This window comes from Oncorhynchus clarkii, chromosome 2 (assembly GCF_045791955.1).
Source record: "Oncorhynchus clarkii lewisi isolate Uvic-CL-2024 chromosome 2, UVic_Ocla_1.0, whole genome shotgun sequence".
NCBI classification, from domain to species: Eukaryota; Metazoa; Chordata; class Actinopteri; order Salmoniformes; family Salmonidae; genus Oncorhynchus; species Oncorhynchus clarkii.
This window is the reverse complement of record NC_092148.1, coordinates 95256040-95278619: the sequence shown is the minus strand read 5'-3', so window position 1 is coordinate 95278619 and position 22580 is coordinate 95256040. Positions and strand designations below refer to the sequence as shown.

Sequence of the window (22580 nt, the reverse complement as noted above, 5' to 3'; positions counted from 1 at the left end):
TACTCGTCTGTGCAGAAATACTAACCACACAACGTTATTCTATATAGTGTAATAATCTCATTATCAAATAAAATACATTTTCTGCACATTGAAAAGGGAGTCGGGCATATCTCATACATACAAGTAGCTCACATGTGTGAAGACCGATATAATCACTGTTTTTGCATCCCTGACTCCAATATTTAGAGAGCTCTAGATATGCATTCATTGAATTGTGGTTTTATATGCGTTAACGAGCACTACATTCAGTTTTATTTCTGAATATGGAGATGGGACTACACCACAGGATCAACAATGAACATGTTTTGGCAGTGTTGAGGACTTTTATTTTGAAAAGTGCACGCTGACTAGTACGTGATGCTGTAGTCCGTCAGAAACCACTGTCACCCAGTCCACACAGCTTTTTATTTCTTTAACCTTTATTTAACTGGGCAAGTGGATACCATTTGGAGGGAGTCGACCGGTAAGCGTTCGTACCACTCCCGAGGTAGTTGACGGTGTTTTATACCTGCGTTAGTGTGATGACTAGTTGTATAATATTATTACCAGGCTGTATGCGTTGCATTTATTTGTTGGGCCACTTTTGCAGCTCTGCTACTAGACGTTACCTGTTCGCGACAATAACCTTGAGAGCCCTTTTCATAAGCGCCTTGTCATGCATGAGTAACTGTAGCCAACTAACGTTGTTTTAACGTCGTCAAATATCCGACCTGTTTCTCCAAAACCATTATTATTGTTCTTAGCGGACGACGTTGTAAAACCCGTATTATCGGCATTATTCAACAGGGTTTTAAGAAATATATTACCTTCAACAGTGTTATCTTGTGATCAAGCCATCAATGTTTAGTGATTTCATTTTGGGTGTCGTAAAAAAAAAAATGTTAGCTAACGGGCTAGCAATTAGCATGTTTTCCATTTCAGTGGAAATACTAACCTTTACTAGGATCAGCTTTTTCATAAGCAGGTTAGCAACAAACAAGTGTCCCGTATTATCGGCATACGGAACCCAGTTATTGACCACCTTTACTATTTTGTTCAATTAGAAAATATCTGTTTTTAATTTTGTTCAAAGAAAGAGACCAGCCTGGGATGCTAAGGGATTACTAGCAGGTTGACTATAGTAAATATATTAGTTGACTTTCCAGTACAAATCACTTGTCTGTCCTACTTTATATTGCGTTGCCCGGTGCGCCCTCATGTAGGTTCTTCATCAACAATTATTTTACACAAAAATCTTATGGTTTGAGAAAGTTGATACGTTTAATACTAACATAAATTAGTATGCTGGATATTAAATGGTGTGTAAGTGTGTGGTCTGTCGCGCAGTCGAATTGTACAATATACAGCGCGTCTCACAAAATGTGTGTGTATACAGTTGATGTCGGAAGTGTATAGACACCGTAGCCAAATTTAAACTCAGTTTTTCACAATTCCTGACATTTAATCCTAGTAAAAATTCCCCGTCTTTGGTCAGTTAGGATCACCACTTTATTTTAAGAATGTGAAATGTCAGAATAATAGTAGAGAGAATCTTTTCTTTCATCACATTCCCAGTGGGTCAGAAGTCTACATACACTCAATTAGTATTTGGTAGCATTGCATTTAAATTTTTTAAACTTGGGTCAAAAGTTTCGGGTAGCCTTCCACAAGCTTCCCACAATAAGTTGGGTGATTTTTGGCCCATTCCTCCTGACATAGCTGGTGTAACTGAGTCAGGTTTGTAGGTCTCCTTGCTCGCACATGCTTTTTCAGTTCTGCCCACAAATTTTCTTTTGGATTGAGGTCAGGGCTTTGTGATGGCCACTCCAATACCTTGACTTTGTTCTCCTTAAGCCATTTTGCCACGACTTTGGAAGTATGCTTGGGGTCGTTGTCCATCTGGAAGACCCATTTGCGACAAAGCTTTAACTTCCTGGCTGATGTCTTGAGATGTTGCTTCAATAGATCCACATAATTTTCCTCCCTCATGATTCCATCTGTTTTGTGAAGTGCACTAGTCCCTCCTGCAGCAAAACACCCCTACAACATGATGTTGCCACCCCCATGCTTCATGGTTGGGATGGTGTTCTTTGGCTTGCAAGCCTCCCCCTTTTTCCTCCAAACATAACGATGGTCATTATGGCCAAGCAGTTCTATTTTTGTTTCAACAGACCAGAGGACATTTCTCCAAAAAGTACAATCTTTTTCCCCATGTGCAGTTGCAAACCGTAGTCTGGCTTTTTTATGGCGGTTTTGGAGCAGTGTCTTCTTCCTTGCTCAGCTGCCTTTCAGGTTATGTCAATATAGGACTTGTTTTACTGTGGATATAGATACTTTTGTACCTGTTTTCTCCAGCATCTTCACAAGGTCTTTTGCTGTTGTTCTGGGATTGATTTGCACTTTTCGCACCAAAGTACGTTCATCTCTAGGAAGCAGAACGTGTCTCCTTCCTGAGCAATATGACGGCTGCGTGGTCCCATGTTGTTTATACTTGCGTACTATTGTTTGTACAGATGAACGTGGTACCTTCAGGCGTTTTGAAATTTATCCCAAGGATGAACCAGACTTGTGGAGGTCTACAATTTTTTTTCTGAAGTCTTGGCTGATTTCTTTTGATTTTCCCATGATGTCAAGCATGAATTATAAGTTAAATAATCTCTGTAAACAATTTTTGGAAAAATTACTTGTGTCCTGCACAAAGTAGATGTCCGAACCGAATTGCCAAAACTATAGTTTGTTAACAAGAAATTTGTGGAGTGGTTGAAAAAATAGTTTTAATGACTCCAACATAAGTGAATGTAAACTTCCGACTTCAACTGTATAATCAAGACGTTGACAAGACGGTTATAAATAATGTTTTTTAATTGAAATAATAGTGTCCTTCGAAATTTGCTTTCGTCAAAGAATCCTCCATTTGCAGCCTTGCAGATCTTTGGCATTCCAAGTTGTTGATGTAACGGATGTGAAATAGCTAGCTAGTTAGCGGTGGTGCGCGCTACATAGCGTTTCAATCGGTGACGTCACTTGCTCTGAGACCTTGAAGTAGTGGTTCCCCCTTTGCTCTGCAAGGGCCGCGGCTTTTGTGGAGCGATGGGTAACGATGCTTCGTGGGTGACTGTTGTGTTGATGTGTGCAGAGGGTCCCTGGTTCGCGCCCGGGTATGGGCGAGGGGATGGTATTAAGTTATACTGTTACACTGAGGTAGTCTGAAGTACTGATGGGTTGTTCGCAAACGAGTCGGCTTTTGTAATTGAACGTTGGGATCCATATCAGAAGAGCCAAATCTTTTTATAAAAATCTTTTTTAAATAAGATATGAATAATCAAAAGATTTAAATGAATAGAATTTACTATTTCAAAGAACAAAAACAGTATAGGCCTAAATGCACAAGCCTACACACATTTGATCTGACTGTCTGCTCAGACTAACAGCCTCACCTGTTGTTCCTGTCAATCAGACGCAGTGTCAACCAATGAACCAACGATGTGTGAGGGAGGGCCGAGCCAACTCATTCACCGTCACACACTTAGCAGCCGAGGAGAGCGAGGAAGTACAGCTGTTAAAACGAGTCGGAAGCACAGTAGCATTTGGATTCATTTTAATAATATAGACTATGTTAGAGCACAGCGTAGTATTTGGATGCATTTTAATAATATAGACTATGTTAGAGCACAGCGTAGTATTTGGATGCATTTTAATAATATAGACTATGTTAGAGCACAGCGTAGTATTTGGATTCATTTTAATAATATAGACTATGTTAGAGCACAGCGTAGTATTTGGATGCATTTTAATAATATAGACTATGTTAGAGCACAGCGTAGTATTTGGATGCATTTTAATAATATAGACTATGTTAGAGCACAGCGTAGTATTTGGATGCATTTTAATAATATAGACTATGTTAGAGCACAGCGTAGTATTTGGATGCATTTTAATAATATAGACTATGTTAGAGCACAGCGTAGTATTTGGATGCATTTTAATAATATAGACTATGTTAGAGCACAGCGTAGTATTTGGATGCATTTTAATAATATAGACTATGTTAGAGCACAGCGTAGTATTTGGATGCATTTTAATAATATAGACTATGTTAGAGCACAGCGTAGTATTTGGATGCATTTTAATAATATAGACTATGTTAGAGCACAGCGTAGTATTTGGATGCATTTTAATAATATAGACTATGTTAGAGCACAGCGTAGTATTTGGATGCATTTTAATAATATAGACTATGTTAGAGCACAGCGTAGTATTTGGATGCATTTTAATAATATAGACTATGTTAGAGCACAGCGTAGTATTTGGATGCATTTTAATAATATAGACTATGTTAGAGCACAGCGTAGTATTTGGATGCATTTTAATAATATAGACTATGTTAGAGCACAGCGTAGTATTTGGATGCATTTTAATAATATAGACTATGTTAGAGCACAGCGTAGTATTTGGATGCATTTTAATAATATAGACTATGTTAGAGCACAGCGTAGTATTTGGATGCATTTTAATAATATAGACTATGTTAGAGCACAGCGTAGTATTTGGATGCATTTTAATAATATAGACTATGTTAGAGCACAGCGTAGTATTTGGATGCATTTTAATAATATAGACTATGTTAGAGCACAGCGTAGTATTTGGATGCATTTTAATAATATAGACTATGTTAGAGCACAGCGTAGTATTTGGATGCATTTTAATAATATAGACTATGTTAGAGCACAGCGTAGTATTTGGATGCATTTTAATAATATAGACTATGTTAGAGCACAGCGTAGTATTTGGATGCATTTTAATAATATAGACTATGTTAGAGCACAGCGTAGTATTTGGATGCATTTTAATAATATAGACTATGTTAGAGCACAGCGTAGTATTTGCCAAAACAAAATCTCATAAAGCCGGTTCTACGCACAACCTACACCGGTATATGTGAACTGTGCACCCAACTGTGAAGCTAGCTGTAGCGGAGCTTCCAGAAACTAGCAGGCCTGCTAGTGATAGTGGTGGACCCAGAACCTCCACACGTGGAGATGTATCCACTCAGTCAAGTAGGCCTGCTAGTGATAGTGGTGGACCCAGAACCTCCACACGTGGAGATGTATCCACTCAGTCAAGTAGGCCTACTAGTGATAGTGGTGGAGATGTATCCACTCGGTCAAGTAGGCCTGCTAGTGATAGTAGTGGAGCCAGCACCTCCACACGTGGAGATGTATCCACTCAGTCAAGTAGGCCTGCTAGTGATAGTAGTGGAGCCAGCACCTCCACACGTGGAGATGTATCCACTCAGTCAAGTAGGCCTACTAGTGATAGTGGTGGACCCAGAACCTCCACACGTGGAGATGTATCCACTCAGTCAAGTAGGCCTGCTAGTGATAGTGGTGGAGATGTATCCACTCAGTCAAGTAGGCCTACTCCGCGACCCACAGCAACGCAGTCTTCTATGGACCAGCTTATGCCCAAGTCTATGTCTGTAGCAAAACAAGGCCAAATTGATATTGCATCGGCTAAAATGATTGCCACTGATTTCCAGCCATTTTCCATCGTGGAGGACAGAGGTTTTAGAAATTATAGCAATAGTCTAAATCCAATGTACACAATTCCAAGCAGGAAAACCCTTTTAAAATCACTTATTCCACAACTGTACGAGAGCACACAGGCTTCAGTGTGGGAAAGAGTCCAAAAAGCTACTGCAGTTTGCCTTACCACTGACTGCTGGACATCAAGGGTAACCACTTCTTACACGTCACTTCATTGAAGATTTTTCGATGTCTAGCTGTCTTCTGGACTGCTTTGAGTTCAGAGACAGACACTTGGCAGAGGAACTGTTGAGAGTGGCCAGAGAACGGCAAGTAGTTGGAAAAGTGGTCTGTCGTCTTAGCGACAATGCAGCTAACATAACCAAAGCCATGCTTTTTAAAATGGACCCATCATTCATGTCTTTCCCGCACAATCATCCTGATTGTAAGAGCTGCTCTGAGGGTGATGGAGTCCACTGTGGACGAAGTGAAATCAGCTGTGGAATACATCCACAGGAGCACAGTAGGTGCTGAAAAGCTAAAGTCGACACAACGCTAGATGGGAGATGCCTGAGCTGAGGCCTAAACAAGACTCCACTACAAGGTGGAATTCAACATTTTATATGTTGAAGTGGTTTCTTGAGTCAAAGGATGACATCATCTCTACCCTGGCCATTGTCAATGCCCCTGTTGATGCTCTGACCCAAGAGGAATGGGAGGATGTGTGCAGTGTCCTGGAACCCTTTGAGCAGGTCACTATGGTGATCAGTGGAGAGAGGTACAGTCAGCAGTTATTACTACAGCACTATTTCATCCAGTATTATATATGTATATGAGCAGTAGATGAGAATGTAGTATCAGTAGACAAAACATGAACCTGAACTAATAAGTTACGGTTCTCTCTTTTCAGCTATGTGACAGCCTCAAAAACGATACTCCTGTGTCAGGGTCTGCAGCCAATCACACCCGGCCGCCAGAGAGAAGCAAACGTAACCACAGGACATGTGACAGAGTTGATGGACACCCTCATCAATGGACAGGAAGATACACAGAATGGAATATAATTTATATACACTTTGTTTATATACATTAAAAAGTTATACTTTAAATGCAAATGTTTAACAGCGTTCTTATTCATAACAAACCAAAACATTTTTAAATACATTGTGGTTAAGGTAGAGTATGATTTAATTTAATAAATTAATTAGAATTGTTTTAACACCGATCGTAGTCAAACTATCGCAAATTGTTTGACTTGGAAAAAATACACACAAAAAAAATAAATTTAAAGAGCTGTTTGGGAGCCAAGAGAGCCAACGCTTCTGGAAGGTCCGCTCTGAAAATAGCCAGAATGCCCATCACTAATCTGAAGAGATTTCACCCCATGTTTCCTGAGGCACCCCCCACAAATTGGATTGGCTTGATGGGTACTTCTTACGTACTCCCACAACAGCTCAATAGGGTTGAGATCCGGGTGACTGTGCTGGCCACTCCATTACAGACAGAATACCAGCTGACTGCTTCTTCCCTAAATAGTTCTTGCATAGTTTGGAGCTGTGCTTTGGGTCATTTTCCTGTTGTAGGAGGAAATTGGCTCCGATTAAGTGCCGTCCACAGGGTATGGCATGGCGATGCAAAATGGAGTGATAGCCTTCCTTCTTCAAGATCCCTTTTACCCTGTACAAATCTCCCACTTTACCACCACCAAAGCACCCCCCGACCATCACATTGCCTCCACCATGCTTCACAGACTGCGTCAAGCACTCCTCCAGCATCTTTTCATTTTTACAGCGTCTCACGAATGTTCTTCTTTGTGATCCGAACACCTCAAACGTAGATTCGTCTGTCCATAACACTTTTTTTCCAATCTTCCTCTGTCCAGTGTCTGTGTTCTTTTGCCCATCCTAATCTTGTATTTTTATTGGCCAGTCTGAGATATGGCTTTTTCTTTGCAACTCTGCCTAGAAGGCCAGCATCCCAGATTCGCCTCTTCACTGTTGACGTTGAGACTTGTGTTTTGCGGTTACTATTTAATGAAGCTGCCAGTTGAGGACTTGTGAGGCGTCTGTTTCTCAAACTAGACACTCTAATGTACTTGTCCTCTTGCTCAGTTGTGCACTGGGGCCTCCCACTCCTCTTTCTATTCTTGTTAGAGACAGTTTGCGCTGTTCTGTGAAGGGAGTAGTACACAACGTTGTACGAGATCTCACATGGAAAAGCCTCCATTTCCCAGAACAAGAATAGACTGACGAGTTTCAGAAGAAAGATCTTTGTTTCGTGCCATTTTGAGCCTGTAATCGAACCCACAAATGCTGATGCTCCAGATACTCAACTAGTCTAAAGAAGGCCAGTTTTATTGCTTCTTTAATGAGAACAACAGTTTTCAGCTGTGCTAACATAATTGCAAAAGTGTTTTCTAATGATCAATTAGCCTTTTAAAATGATAAACTTGGATTAGCTAACACAACATGCCATTGGAACACAGGAGTGATGGTTGCTGATAATTGTTGTCTGTCTGTCTGTCTGCCTCTGTCTGTCTGTCTGCCTGCCTCTGTCTCTCTTTCCAGAACCATGACATCCCAGGTGCGACAGAACTTCCACCAGGAATGTGAGGCTGCCATCAACAGGCAGATCAACCTGGAACTGTATGCTTCTTATGTATACCTGTCTATGGTGAGTTATCCACCTGCTAGGCCCTTACCTGTCTATGGTGAGTTATCCACCTGCTAGGCCCTTACCTGTCTATGGTGAGTTATCCACCTGCTAGGCCCTTACCTGTCTATGGTGAGTTATCCACCTGCTAGACCCTTACCTGTCTATGGTGAGTTATCCACCTGCTAGACCCTTACCTGTCTATGGTGAGTTATCCACCTGCTAGGCCCTTACCTGTCTATGGTGAGTTATCCACCTGCTAGACCCTTACCTGTCTATGGTGAGTTATCCACCTGCTAGACCCTTACCTGTCTATGGTGAGTTATCCACCTGCTAGACCCTTACCTGTCTATGGTGAGTTATCCACCTGCTAGGCCCTTACCTGTCTATGGTGAGTTATCCACCTGCTGGACCCTTACCTGTCTATGGTGAGTTATCCACCTGCTAGACCCTTAACTGTCTATGGTGAGTTATCCACCTGCTAGACCCTTACCTGTCTATGGTGAGTTATCCACCTGCAAGGGCCTTACCTGTCTATGGTGAGACCAATAGTTATCCACCTGCTGGACCCTTACCTGTCTATGGTGAGTTATCCACCTGCTGGACCCTTACCTGTCTATGGTGAGTTATCCACCTGCTAGGCCCTTACCTGTCTATGGTGAGTTATCCACCTGCTAGACCCTTACCTGTCTATGGTGAGTTATCCACCTGCTAGACCCTTACCTGTCTATGGTGAGTTATCCACCTGCTGGACCCTTACCTGTCTATGGTGAGACCAATCGTTATCCACCTGCTAGACCCTTACCTGTCTATGGTGAGTTATCCACCTGCTGGACCCTTACCTGTCTATGGTGAGTTATCCACCTGCTGGACCCTTACCTGTCTATGGTGAGTTATCCACCTGCTGGACCCTTACCTGTCTATGGTGAGACCAATAGTTATCCACCTGCTGGACCCTTACCTGTCTATGGTGAGTTATCCACCTGCTAGGCCCTTACCTGTCTATGGTGAGTTATCCACCTGCTAGACCCTTACCTGTCTATGGTGAGACCAATCGTTATCCACCTGCTAGACCCTTACCTGTCTATGGTGAGTTATCCACCTGCTGGACCCTTACCTGTCTATGGTGAGTTATCCACCTGCTGGACCCTTACCTGTCTATGGTGAGTTATCCACCTGCTGGACCCTTACCTGTCTATGGTGAGTTATCCACCTGCTGGACCCTTACCTGTCTATGGTGAGTTATCCACCTGCTGGACCCTTACCTGTCTATGGTGAGTTATCCACCTGCTAGACCCTTACCTGTCTATGGTGAGTTATCCACCTGCTGGACCCTTACCTGTCTATGGTGAGACCAATAGTTATCCACCTGCTAGACCCTTACCTGTCTATGGTGAGTTATCCACCTGCAAGGGCCTTACCTGTCTATGGTGAGACCAATAGTTATCCACCTGCTGGACCCTTACCTGTCTATGGTGAGACCAGTCGTTATCCACCTGCTGGACCCTTACCTGTCTATGGTGAGACCAATAGTTATCCACCTGCTGGACCCTTACCTGTCTATGGTGAGACCAATAGTTATCCACCTGCTGGACCCTTACCTGTCTATGGTGAGTTATCCACCTGCTGGACCCTTACCTGTCTATGGTGAGTTATCCACCTGCTAAACCCTTACCTGTCTATGGTGAGACCAATAGTTATCCACCTGCTGGACCCTTACCTGTCTATGGTGAGTTATCCACCTGCTGGACCCTTACCTGTCTATGGTGAGTTATCCACCTGCTAGGCCCTTACCTGTCTATGGTGAGTTATCCACCTGCTAGACCCTTAACTGTCTATGGTGAGTTATCCACCTGCTGGACCCTTACCTGTCTATGGTGAGACCAGTCGTTATCCACCTGCTAAACCCTTACCTGTCTATGATGAGACCAATAGTTATCCACCTGCTGGACCCTTACCTGTCTATGGTGAGTTATCCACCTGCTGGACCCTTACCTGTCTATGGTGAGTTATCCACCTGCTAGACCCTTACCTGTCTATGGTGAGTTATCCACCTGCTGGACCCTTACCTGTCTATGGTGAGACCAGTCGTTATCCACCTGCTGGACCCTTACCTGTCTATGGTGAGACCAGTCGTTATCCACCTGCTGGACCCTTACCTGTCTATGGTGAGTTATCCACCTGCTGGACCCTTACCTGTCTATGGTGAGACCAATAGTTATCCACCTGCTGGACCCTTACCTGTCTATGGTGAGACCAGTCGTTATCCACCTGCTAGACCCTTACCTGTCTATGGTGAGACCAATAGTTATCCACCTGCTGGACCCTTACCTGTCTATGGTGAGACCAATAGTTATCCACTTGCTGGACCTTTACCTGTCTATGGTGAGACCAATAGTTATCCACCTGCTGGACCCTTACCTGTTTATGGTGAGACCAGTCGTTATCCACCTGCTGGACCCTTACCTGTCTATGGTGAGACCAGTCGTTATCCACCTGCTGGACCCTTACCTGTCTATGGTGAGTTATCCACCTGCTGGACCCTTACCTGTCTATGGTGAGTTATCCACCTGCTAGACCCTTACCTGTCTATTGTGAGTTATCCACCTGCTAGACCCTTACCTGTCTATGGTGAGTTATCCACCTGCTAGGGCCTTACCTGTCTATGGTGAGTTATCCCCCTGCTGGACCTTTACCTCTCTATGGTGAGACCAGTCGTTATCCACCTGCTGGACCCTTACCTGTCTATGGTGAGACCAATAGTTATCCACCTGCTGGACCCTTACCTGTCTATGGTGAGTTATCCACCTGCTAGGGCCTTACCTGTCTATGGTGAGTTATCCCCCTGCTGGACCTTTACCTCTCTATGGTGAGACCAGTCGTTATCCACCTGCTGGACCCTTACCTGTCTATGGTGAGACCAATAGTTATCCACCTGCTGGACCCTTACCTGTCTATGGTGAGACCAGTCGTTATCCACCTGCTGGACCCTTACCTGTCTATGGTGAGACCAATAGTTATCCACCTGCTGGACCCTTACCTGTCTATGGTGAGTTATCCACCTGCTGGACCCTTACCTGTCTATGGTGAGACCAATAGTTATCCACCTGCTGGACCCTTACCTGTTTATGGTGAGACCAGTCGTTATCCCCCTGCTGGACCCTTACCTGTCTATGGTGAGACCAGTCGTTATCCACCTGCTGGACCCTTACCTGTCTATGGTGAGACCAATAGTTATCCACCTGCTGGACCCTTACCTGTCTATGGTGAGTTATCCACCTGCTGGACCCTTACCTGTCTATGGTGAGACCAATAGTTATCCACCTGCTGGACCCTTACCTGTCTATGGTGAGTTATCCACCTGCTAGACCCTTACCTGTCTATGATGAGACCAATAGTTATCCACCTGCTAGACCCTTACCTGTCTATGATGAGACCAATAGTTATCCACCTGCTAGACCCTTACCTGTCTATGGTGAGACCAGTCGTTATCCACCTGCTGGACCCTTACCTGTCTATGGTGAGACCAATAGTTATCCACCTGCTGGACCCTTACCTGTCTATGGTGAGTTATCCACCTGCTAGACCCTTACCAGTCTATGGTGAGTTATCCACCTGCTGGACCCTTACCTGTCTATGGTGAGTTATCCACCTGCTAGACCCTTACCTGTCTATGGTGAGTTATCCACCTGCTAGGCCCTTACCTGTCTATGGTGAGTTATCCACCTGCTGGACCCTTACCTGTCTATGGTGAGATCAATAGTTATCCACCTGCTGGACCCTTACCTGTCTATGGTGAGTTATCCACCTGCTAAACCCTTACCTGTCTATGATGAGACCAATAGTTATCCACCTGCTGGACCCTTACCTGTCTATGGTGAGTTATCCACCTGCTGGACCCTTACCTGTCTATGGTGAGTTATCCACCTGCTGGACCCTTACCTGTCTATGGTGAGTTATCCACCTGCTAGACCCTTACCTGTCTATGGTGAGTTATCCACCTGCTGGACCCTTACCTGTCTATGGTGAGTTATCCACCTGCTAGACCCTTACCTGTCTATGGTGAGTTATCCACCTGCTGGACCCTTACCTGTCTATGGTGAGTTATCCACCTGCTGGACCCTTACCTGTCTATGGTGAGATCAATAGTTATCCACCTGCTGGACCCTTACCTGTCTATGGTGAGACCAATAGTTATCCACCTGCTGGACCCTTACCTGTCTATGGTGAGTTATCCACCTGCTAGACCCTTACCTGTCTATGGTGAGTTATCCACCTGCTAGACCCTTACCTGTCTATGGTGAGTTATCCACCTGCTAGACCCTTACCTGTCTATGGTGAGTTATCCACCTGCTAGACCCTTACCTGTCTATGGTGAGACCAGTAGTTATCCACCTACTAGACCCTTAACTGTCTATGGTGAGACCAGTCGTTATCCACCTGCTGGACCCTTACCTGTCTATGGTGAGACCAATAGTTATCCACCTGCTGGACCCTTACCTGTCTATGGTGAGACCAATAGTTATCCACCTGCTGGACCCTTACCTGTCTATGGTGAGACCAGTCGTTATCCACCTGCTAGACCCTTACCTGTCTATGGTGAGTTATCCACCTGCTGGACCCTTACCTGTCTATGGTGAGACCAATAGTTATCCACCTGCTGGACCCTTACCTGTCTATGGTGAGACCAATAGTTATCCACCTGCTGGACCCTTACCTGTCTATGGTGACACCAATAGTTATCCACCTGCTGGACCCTTACCTGTCTATGGTGAGATCAATAGTTATCCACCTGCTGGACCCTTACCTGTCTATGGTGAGACCAATAGTTATCCACCTGCTGGACCCTTACCTGTCTATGGTGAGACCAGTCGTTATCCACCTGCTGGACCCTTACCTGTCTATGGTGAGACCAATAGTTATCCACCTGCTAGACCCTTACCTGTCTATGGTGAGTTATCCACCTGCTGGACCCTTACCTGTCTATGGTGAGTTATCCACCTGCTGGACCCTTACCTGTCTATGGTGAGACCAGTCGTTATCCACCTGCTAAACCCTTACCTGTCTATGGTGAGACCAATAGTTATCCACCTGCTGGACCCTTACCTGTCTATGGTGAGACCAGTAGTTATCCACCTGCTGGACCCTTACCTGTCTATGGTGAGACCAGTCGTTATCCACCTGCTGGACCCTTACCTGTCTATGGTGAGTTATCCACCTGCTGGACCCTTACCTGTCTATGGTGAGTTATCCACCTGCTAAACCCTTACCTGTCTATGGTGAGACCAATAGTTATCCACCTGCTGGACCCTTACCTGTCTATGGTGAGTTATCCACCTGCTAGACCCTTACCTGTCTATGGTGAGACCAATAGTTATCCACCTGCTAGACCCTTACCTGTCTATGGTGAGACCAATACAGCTGTATGTCTCTCATAATTAATATGTCCATGTCTGGTCTATTATTTAAACACAGTGAATATAGCTATGCATGTCCATAGCAAGACATTGCTGTGTCTTCACCATACCTAATTAGTGATAAATGAGAATGGGTTCAATTTGGGATTGGATCGCAAGTCAAATGAGAATGGGTTCAATTTGGGATTGGATCGCAAGTCAAATGAGAATGGGTTCAATTTGGGATTGGATCGCAAGTCAAATGAGAAATTGGATCAATTCTCATGTTTGCTCTTTACATCTCTAGCACAGGGAGACATGAGTTAAAGGAATTTAGACTATATCTAATAATGAACTATATTAACTATAGAACATTTCATACAGGCAAACTACAACTCAAAGTTCTGCAGGATGGTGTTGGCCATTTGACCTGTTAGTGACACTTCCACTTTTGTCTTGTACGTGTTTTTTTTCTAGGGCTACTACTTTGACAGAGACGACAAATCCCTGCCCAATTTTTCCAAGTTCTTCCTGACTCAGTCCAAGGAGGAGAAGGAGCATGCTGAGAAACTGATGAGTCAACAGAACCAGAGAGGAGGACGCATCTTTCTCCAGGACATCAGGGTATAAATAAACTCAACAGCACTACCGGGGGTTATGTTACCTTATACAAGGCTTCATATTGATTAGACTAGGGGCAATTTTGCCTTCTCTTGTCTGAACATTTAAGTCCACATAATATATGCCACTAACAGGGTGCGTCGCCACTAACAGGGTGCGTCGCCACTAACAGGGTGCGTCGCCACTAACAGGGTGCGTCGCCACTAACAGGGTGCGTCGCCACTAACAGGGTGCGTCACTAATAACAGGGTGCGTCGCACAGGGTGCGTCGCCACTAACAAGGTGCGTCGCCACTAACAGGGTGCGTCGCCACTAGCAGGGTGCGTCGCCACTAACAGGGTGCGTCGCCACTAACAGGTTGCGTCGCCACTAACAAGGTGCGTCGCCACTAGCAGGGTGCGTCGCCACTAGCAGGGTGCGTTGCCACTAACAGGGTGCGTCGCCACTAACAGGGTGCGTCGTCACTATTAACAGGGTGCGTCGTCACTATTAACAGGGTGCGTCGTCACTATTAACAGGGTGCGTCGCCACTAACCTGGTGCGTCGCCACTATTAACAGGGTGCGTCGTCACTATTAACAGGGTGCGTCGCCACTAACCGGGTGCGTCGCCACTATTAACAGGGTGCGTCGTCACTATTAACAGGGTGCGTCGCCACTAACCGGGTGCGTCGCCACTATTAACAGGGTGCGTCGCCACTATTAACAGGGTGCGTCGTCACTATTAACAGGGTGCATCGTCACTAACCGGGTGCGTCGCCACTATTAACAGGGTGTGTCGTCACTATTAACAGGGTGCGTCGTCACTAACCGGGTGCGTCGTCACTATTAACAGGGTGCGTCGTCACTATTAACAGGGTGCGTCGTCACTATTAACAGGGTGCGTCGTCACTAACCGGGTGCGTCGCCACTATTAACAGGGTGCGTCGCCACTAACAGGGTGCGTCGCCACTAACAGGGTGCGTCACCATTAACAGGGTGCGTCGCCACTAACAGGGTGCGTTACTATTAACAGGGTGTGTCCCCACTAACAGAGTGCGTCACCACTAACAGGGTGCGTCGCCACTAACAGGGTGCGTCGCCACTAACAGGGTGCGTCGCCACTAACAGGGTGCGTCGCCACTAACAGGGTGCGTCGCCACTAACAGGGTGCGTCGCCACTAACAGGGTGCGTCGCCACTAACAGGGTGCGTCACTAATAACAGGGTGCGTCGCACAGGGTGCGTCGCCACTAACAAGGTGCGTCGCCACTAACAGGGTGCGTCGCACAGGGTGCGTCGCCACTAACAAGGTGCGTCGCCACTAACAGGGTGCGTCGCCACTAACAGGGTGCGTCGCCACTAGCAGGGTGCGTCGCCACTAGCAGGGTGCGTCGCCACTAACAGGGTGCGTCGCCACTAACAGGTTGCGTCGCCACTAACAAGGTGCGTCGCCACTAGCAGGGTGCGTCGCCACTAGCAGGGTGCGTCGCCACTAGCAGGGTGCGTCGCCACTAACAGGGTGCGTCGCCACTAACAGGGTGCGTCGCCACTAACAGGGTGCGTCGCCACTAACAGGGTGCGTCACTATTAACAGGGTGCGTCGTCACTATTAACAGGGTGCGTCGCCACTAACCGGGTGCGTCGCCACTATTAACAGGGTGCGTCGTCACTATTAACAGGGTGCGTCGCCACTAACCGGGTGCGTCGCCACTATTAACAGGGTGCGTCGCCACTATTAACAGGGTGCGTCGTCACTATTAACAGGGTGCATCGTCACTAACCGGGTGCGTCGCCACTATTAACAGGGTGCGTCGTCACTATTAACAGGGTGCGTCGTCACTAACAGGGTGCGTCGTCACTATTAACAGGGTGCGTCGTCACTATTAACAGGGTGCGTCGTCACTAACAGGGTGCGTCGCCACTAACAGGGTGCGTCGCCACTAACAGGGTGCGTCACCATTAACAGGGTGCGTCGCCACTAACAGGGTGCGTCACTATTAACAGGGTGCGTCCCCACTAACAGAGTGCGTCACCACTAACAGGGTGCGTCGCCACTAACAGGGTGCGTCGCCACTAACAGGGTGCGTCGCCACTAGCAGGGTGCGTCGCCACTAACAGGGTGCGTCACTATTAACAGGGTGCGTCGCCACTAACAGGGTGCGTCGCCACTAACAGGGTGCGTCGCCACTAACAGGGTGCGTCGCCACCAGCTGGGTTTGGTACAGAGCACAGGACCTCGTCTGGTTAGAGTTGTCTGATACACAGAGCACAGGACCAGGCAACATTGGTGGACAGGTACTGAAGTTATTTGCAGAGCAACTCACTGGTATTTTCCATCACATTTACCTTTTGTCACTCGAGCTGCGGAAGGTGCCTGAACTCTGGAAGCATGCTACTGTAGTTCCTGTGGCCAGAAGGTGCCTGAACTCTGGAAGCATGCTACTGTAGTTCCTGTGGCCAGAAGGTGCCTGAACTCTGGAAGCATGCTACTGTAGTTCCTGTGGCCAGAAGGTGCCTGAACTCTGGAAGCATGCTACTGTAGTTCCTGTGGCCAGAAGGTGCCTGAACTCTGGAAGCATGCTACTGTAGTTCCTGTGGCCAGAAGGTGCCTGAACTCTGGAAGCATGCTACTGTAGTTCCTGTGGCCAGAAGGTGCCTGAACTCTGGAAGCATGCTACTGTAGTTCCTGTGGCCAGAAGGTGCCTGAACTCTGGAAGCATGCTACTGTAGTTCCACAAGCTGCTAAATTACTTCCCTGGTAATGAAATGCATTGTCAGGTTGAGAACTCCCTGGACCCCTACAGAATGTGCTGTCAGGTGGAGAACTCCCTGGACCCCTTACATAATGTATTGTCAGGTGGAGAACTCCCTGGACCCTCTACAAAATGTATTGTCAGGTGGAGAACTCCCTGGACCCCCTACAGAATATATTGTCAGGTGGAGAACTCCCTGGACCCCCACAGAATATATTGTCAGGTTGAGAACTCCCTGGACCCCTACAGAATGTGCTGTCAGGTGGAGAACTCCCTGGACCCTCTACAAAATGTATTGTCAGTTGGAGAACTCCCTGGACCCCCTACAGAATGTGCTGTCAGGTGGAGAACTCCCTGGACCCCCTACATAATGTACTGTCATGTGGAGAACTCCATGGACCCCCTACAGAATGTACTGTCAGGTGGAGAACTCCCTGGACCCCCTACAGAATGTACTGTCAGGTGGAGAACTCCCTGGACCCCCTACAGAATGTACTGTCAGGTGGAGAACTACCTGGACCCCCTACAGAATGTACTGTCAGGTGGAGAACTCCCTGGACCCCCTACAGAATGTACTGTCAGGTGGAGAACTACCTGGACCCCCTACAGAATGTACTGTCAGGTGGAGAACTACCTGGACCCCCTACAGAATGTACTGTCAGGTGGAGAACTCCCTTGATTCCTTGAAGTTTGCTTTACAGGGTCAAGAGGGGTGGTGGAGGACACCACTCCAGCCCTTCTGTTTATTGACTTCTCGTCGGCCTTCAATACTATCCAGCCTCACATACTAGCAGAGAAGCTCCTCTCCCACTTTAAACTGGACCTGAGCGTTGTGAGCTGAATAGTGGACTTCCTTACCGACCGGTCCCAACAAGTGTATGGAGTCTTGTCAAAGCAGCCCTCTCCTCTCCTGTACAACTCTGCTACTCCTTCAGATCCCCCTCAGCCTTCTCCTCTCCTGTACAACTCTCCTCCTCCTTCAGATCCCCCACAGCCCTATCCTCTCCTCTCCAACTCTGCTCCTCCTTCAGATCCCCCACAACCCTCTCCTCTCCTGTACATATACTATACACTAATGACTGTGGCACTGAATATGAAAACAGACAGTGATCACCTACTGCAGGATAGAGACTGAGAACACAGGTATGTGGTAGACGACAGGTATGTGGTGTGAGTGAGAATTGCTTCCTTCAACTGAATGTCTTGGTCATTGACTTTTAGAAGGCACCCACTGAACCTCATACCCACTCTGGTCAGGGGCAATGGCATTGAGCTGGTCAGTACCTATACGTATCTGGGAACTGTGCTGGACAAAAAGTTGGCCTTTGGAGGAGAACACTGACTCCCTCTGTAAAATGGAGGACAGCAACAACTCTCTTTATTGAATCAGTGTTGACTGTCCTGATTAAGCTGATCTTTGCTGATCTTTGAGCTCCTCCCCTCGGTTTGTTGTTTTAGACTTCCCAAACTCAAGAGCAACAGATCTTTTCACAATAACTGTTCCTTTTGACTGATCTAAGACCGATGCAATAACTGTTCCTTTTGACTGATCTAAGACCGATTCAACGACTGATCCTTTTGACTGATCTATGACCGATTCAACGACTGATCCTTTTGACTGATCTATGACCGATGCAACGACTGATCCTTTTGACTGATCTATGACCGATTCAACGACTGATCCTTTTGACTGATCTATGACCGATGCAACGACTGATCCTTTTGACTGATCTAAGACCGATTCAACGACTTCCTTTTTTAATGATTCAACGACTGATCCTTTTGACTGATCTAAGACCGATTCAACGACTTCCTTTTTTAATGATTCAATGACTGATTCTAAGACTGCAACCGATCTCATTATTGATTTATCTTATGTGTATATCTGTTGTATGGTCCCTGTTGTTAATGTTGTTTTTTACTGTTGAACACTGACTGCACAACACATTTCACAACACATTTCCTAATTGGGACAATAACGAGATTTATTGATTGATAGGTTCAACATATTGCCTGGATATTCATCATTAGAATCAACTTTTTTTCAGAAACCTGACAGAGATGAGTGGGGCAGTGGGTTGGAGGCCTTGGAGTGTGCCCTACAGCTGGAGAAGAGTGTCAACCAGTCTCTGCTGGACCTGCACAAAGTAGCCGTAGAGCACAATGACCCGCACGTGAGTTACAAACACAGTTCATGGGGACAGTTTCCAGGACACCAATTGAGCTTAGTCACAGACTAAAAAGAACTTTCAATTTTCAAGCATGTGTGCATGCTTTTTAGCAGGGTTGGGGTCAATTCCATTTTAATTCGAGTCCATTCAGAGAGTAAACCAAATTCCGATTCCACATTTCAAATCAAATTATATTTGTCACATGCGCCGAATATAACAGGTAGACCTTACCGTGAAATGCTTACTCACAAGCACTAAAACAACAATGCAGTTCAAGAAATAGAGTTAAGAAAATATTTACTAAATAAAGTAAGATTACATAACAATAACGAGGCTATATACAGGGGGTACCGTAACCGAGTCAATATGTGCAGGTTAGTAGAGGTCATTTGTACATGTAGGTAGGGGAAAATAAACAACGAGTAGCAGCAGTGTAAAAACGAAAGGGGGTCAATGTAAATAGTCTGGTTGGCCATTTGATTAATTGTTCAGCAGTTTTATGACTTGGGGGTAGAAGCTGTTTAGGAGCCTTTTGGACCTAGACTTGGTGCTCCGGTACCGCTTGCCGTGCGGTCAAGGGTTTCCGGGATGATGGTGTTGATGTGAACCATGACCAGCCTTTGAAAGCACTTCATAGCTACCGACGTTGAGTGTTACGGGACGGTAGTCGTTTAGGCAGGTTACCTTTGCATTCTTTGGTACAGGGACTATAATGGTCTGCTTGAAACATGTAGGTATTACAGACTCGATCAGGGAGAGGTTGAAAATGTCAGTGAAGACACTTGCCACTTGGTCCGCGCATGCTCTGAGTACAACGCCCTGGTAATCCGTCAGGCCCCGCGGACTTGTGAATGTTGACCACATCGGCTACGGAAAGCGTGATCACAGTCGTCCGGAACAGCTGGTGCTCTCATGCATGCTTCAGTGTTGCTTGCCTCGAAGCAAGCATAAAAGGCATTTACCTCGTATTGTAGGCTCGCGTCACTGGGCAGCTCACGGCTGCGTTTCCCTTTGTAGTCTGTAATAGTTTGCAAGACCTGCCACATCTGACAAGCGTCAGAGCCGGTGTAGTAGGAGGCAATCTTAGTCCTGTATTGACGCTTTGCCTGTTTGATGGTTTGTTGGAGGGCATAGCAGGATTTCTGTTTGGATTAGTGTCCCACTCCTTGAAAGTGGCAGCTCTAGCCTTTAGCTGGATGCGGATGTTGCCTGTAATCCATGGCTTCTGGTTGGGATATGTACGTACAGTCACTGTGAGGATGAAGTCCTTGATGCACTTATTGATGAAGCCAATGACTGAGGTGGTATACTCCTCACTGCCATTGGATGAATCGAGGAACATATTCCAGTCAGTGCTGCAAAACAGTCCTATAGCGTAGCATCCTCGTCATCTGACCACTTCCATATTGAGTGAGTCACAGGTACTTCCTGCTTTAGTTTTTGCTTGTAAGGAGGAATCAGGAGGATGGAATTTCGGTCAGATTTGCCAAATGGAGGGCAAGGGAAAGCTTTGTACGTGTCTGTGTGTGGAGTAGAGCCTAGAGTGTGTGGAGTAGAGCCTAGAGTGTGTGGAGTAAAGCCTAGAGCCTAGAGTGGGTGGAGTAAAGCCTAGAGTTTATTTTTCCATCTGGTTGCACATGTGACATGCTGGTAGAAATTAGGTTAAATGGATTTAAGTTCTGGATGAGCGTTTTCCTGTTTGCTTATGGCCTTATACAGCTTATTGAGTGCGGTCTTAGGGTGGTAAATAGACGGCTACGAATAATATAGATGAGAACTCTCTTGGAACTCTCTTGGTAGATAGTGTGGTCTACAGCTTATCATGAGGTACTCTACCTCAGGCGAGTAATACCTCGAGACTTCTTTAATATTAGACATCGCGCACCAGCTGTTATTGAGAAATAGACAAACACTCCCACCACTCGCCTTACCAGACGTAGCTGCTCTGTCCTGCCGATGGACGGAAAATACAGCCAGCTCTATATTATCTGTGTCGTCGTTCAGCCACGACTCGGTGAAACATAAGTTGTTACAGTTGTTAATGTCCCATTGTTAGGATAGTCTCGAACCGGAGATCTAGTTTATTCTCCAGTGGTTGGCCAATAGAACCGATGGTAGTGGTGATTTACTCAGTCGCCTCTGAATTTGGGCCTGGTCTCCGGGAAGCAGTATATCCTTTGCGTCATAAAAAAAAAAATCTTTGTCCAGTTCGAGGTGAGGCGATTGCTGTTCTGATTTCCAGCAGCTTTTTTTGGTCATAAGAGACGGAGGCAGGAACTTTATGTACAAAATATGTTACAAAACAATGTGAAAAAACACTAAACAGCACAGTTGGTTAGGAGTCCAATAAAACACCATCCTCTCCACCGCCATTATATATTTTCCTCATTGAAGAGAATTGGAATTGAAATTTCAGTGTTCTTCCTTAATTGGCTGGAATTTAAATGGAATGGACTCCAACCTTGCTGTTTATAGCCTGGATGCTTAATCTGTGTGGGAAAAATCTGGGAAAAAACCCAGTGTCTGTTTGGAGATTTTATCTTTTTCCTAATGACCGAAACAAAAACCTTTCCTCCCTCAGATGTGTGACTTCATAGAGACCCACTATCTGGATGAGCAGGTCAAGTCTATCAAGGAGCTGAGTGACTGGGTCACCAACCTGCGTCGCATGGGTGCCCCTCAGAACGGCATGGCAGAGTACCTCTTCGACAAACACACCCTGGGGAAGGAGTAGCAGCTGAACATCCCGTCTTTTACTAGGGTCGTGTTCATTAGGGCACACTGTAGCAAAATACGTTGAAACAGGAAACGGCCATTTCTTATTGGATAAATTCAGATTGTAGTACCTCACAGTTTCAGCCCGTTTTGTGACGAATGAACACAACCCATTTTCCTGCCTGCTGGTCAATTTTTCATGTTTGGTCTGTCCTTACGACTGGTAATCTTCTAGTATCATAGATATGCTGGCTTTAAAGACCAAAATGACCAGAAGCCATTGCTCTATTTACATGACTGCTCTATATCGTGATTTACTTTTTCTATGATCTCACGAAGCTGACTTCCAGGCTGTTTGTGCTATCATACCAACTCCTTGTCATTCAGTTTGGCTTGACAAAGACAGCACAAACAGATCTGGGACCAGGCTATATTTTTCCTATGTTTACCTACACTATGTGTCCGTTACAATTGACATGTTTTGCCAAAATAAAGACTTAACTGCTCCCTAGAGATATCTCGTAGCTTAGTGGAGTTTAAAAGTGAGACTGTGGTGAGTAGGACCACGTAACTTTTGTTTCTCTCTAATGCGTTTCACATTTAATTTGTGAAGCCAATATTGAGTGATTGTAGGAAAGACGTTACTTAAAATACCTTTTCCATTCTATTATGTCTACACAGTTCATTAATTGGCCATTTTAATGAAATTATGTCTATATTTTGGAATTTGGTCTGTGTCTCTTATCTATTGTATGATGATAAACATTTGAATCACTGTGTGTGTGTTGA

General features: G+C 45.6%; 1 protein-coding gene across 2 annotated transcripts; it reads left to right on the top strand.

Annotated features, from left to right (window-relative positions):
* The first annotated feature begins 331 nt into the window (after positions 1 to 331).
* Positions 332 to 22304, top strand: LOC139376626 (ferritin, heavy subunit-like). Of its 2 annotated transcripts, none has more exons than XM_071119424.1 (5): positions 332 to 487; positions 8072 to 8177; positions 14030 to 14176; positions 18954 to 19079; positions 21658 to 22304. In XM_071119424.1, the coding sequence occupies exons 2-5, from the start codon at positions 8076 to 8078 to the stop codon at positions 21808 to 21810; spliced, it is 528 nt and encodes a 175-aa protein (XP_070975525.1). In that variant the 5' UTR covers positions 332 to 487; positions 8072 to 8075; the 3' UTR covers positions 21811 to 22304. The 2 variants fall into 2 exon arrangements, with proteins under 2 accessions (XP_070975525.1, XP_070975534.1); XM_071119433.1 differs by having other exon boundaries at positions 341 to 463.
* The last annotated feature ends 276 nt before the right edge of the window (positions 22305 to 22580 follow it).

What these genes read in the sequence shown, in the direction of transcription:
- LOC139376626 (XM_071119424.1), top strand. Translation starts at nt 8,076, where the DNA reads ATGACATCCCAGGTGCGACAGAACTTCCACCAGGAATGTGAGGCTGCC. An exon ending in CTTATGTATACCTGTCTATG is followed by an intron (nt 8,178 to 14,029) that starts GTGAGTTATCCA and finishes TTTTTTTTCTAG; the next exon opens with GGCTACTACTTTGACAGAGA. An exon ending in TCTTTCTCCAGGACATCAGG is followed by an intron (nt 14,177 to 18,953) that starts GTATAAATAAAC and finishes ACTTTTTTTCAG; the next exon opens with AAACCTGACAGAGATGAGTG.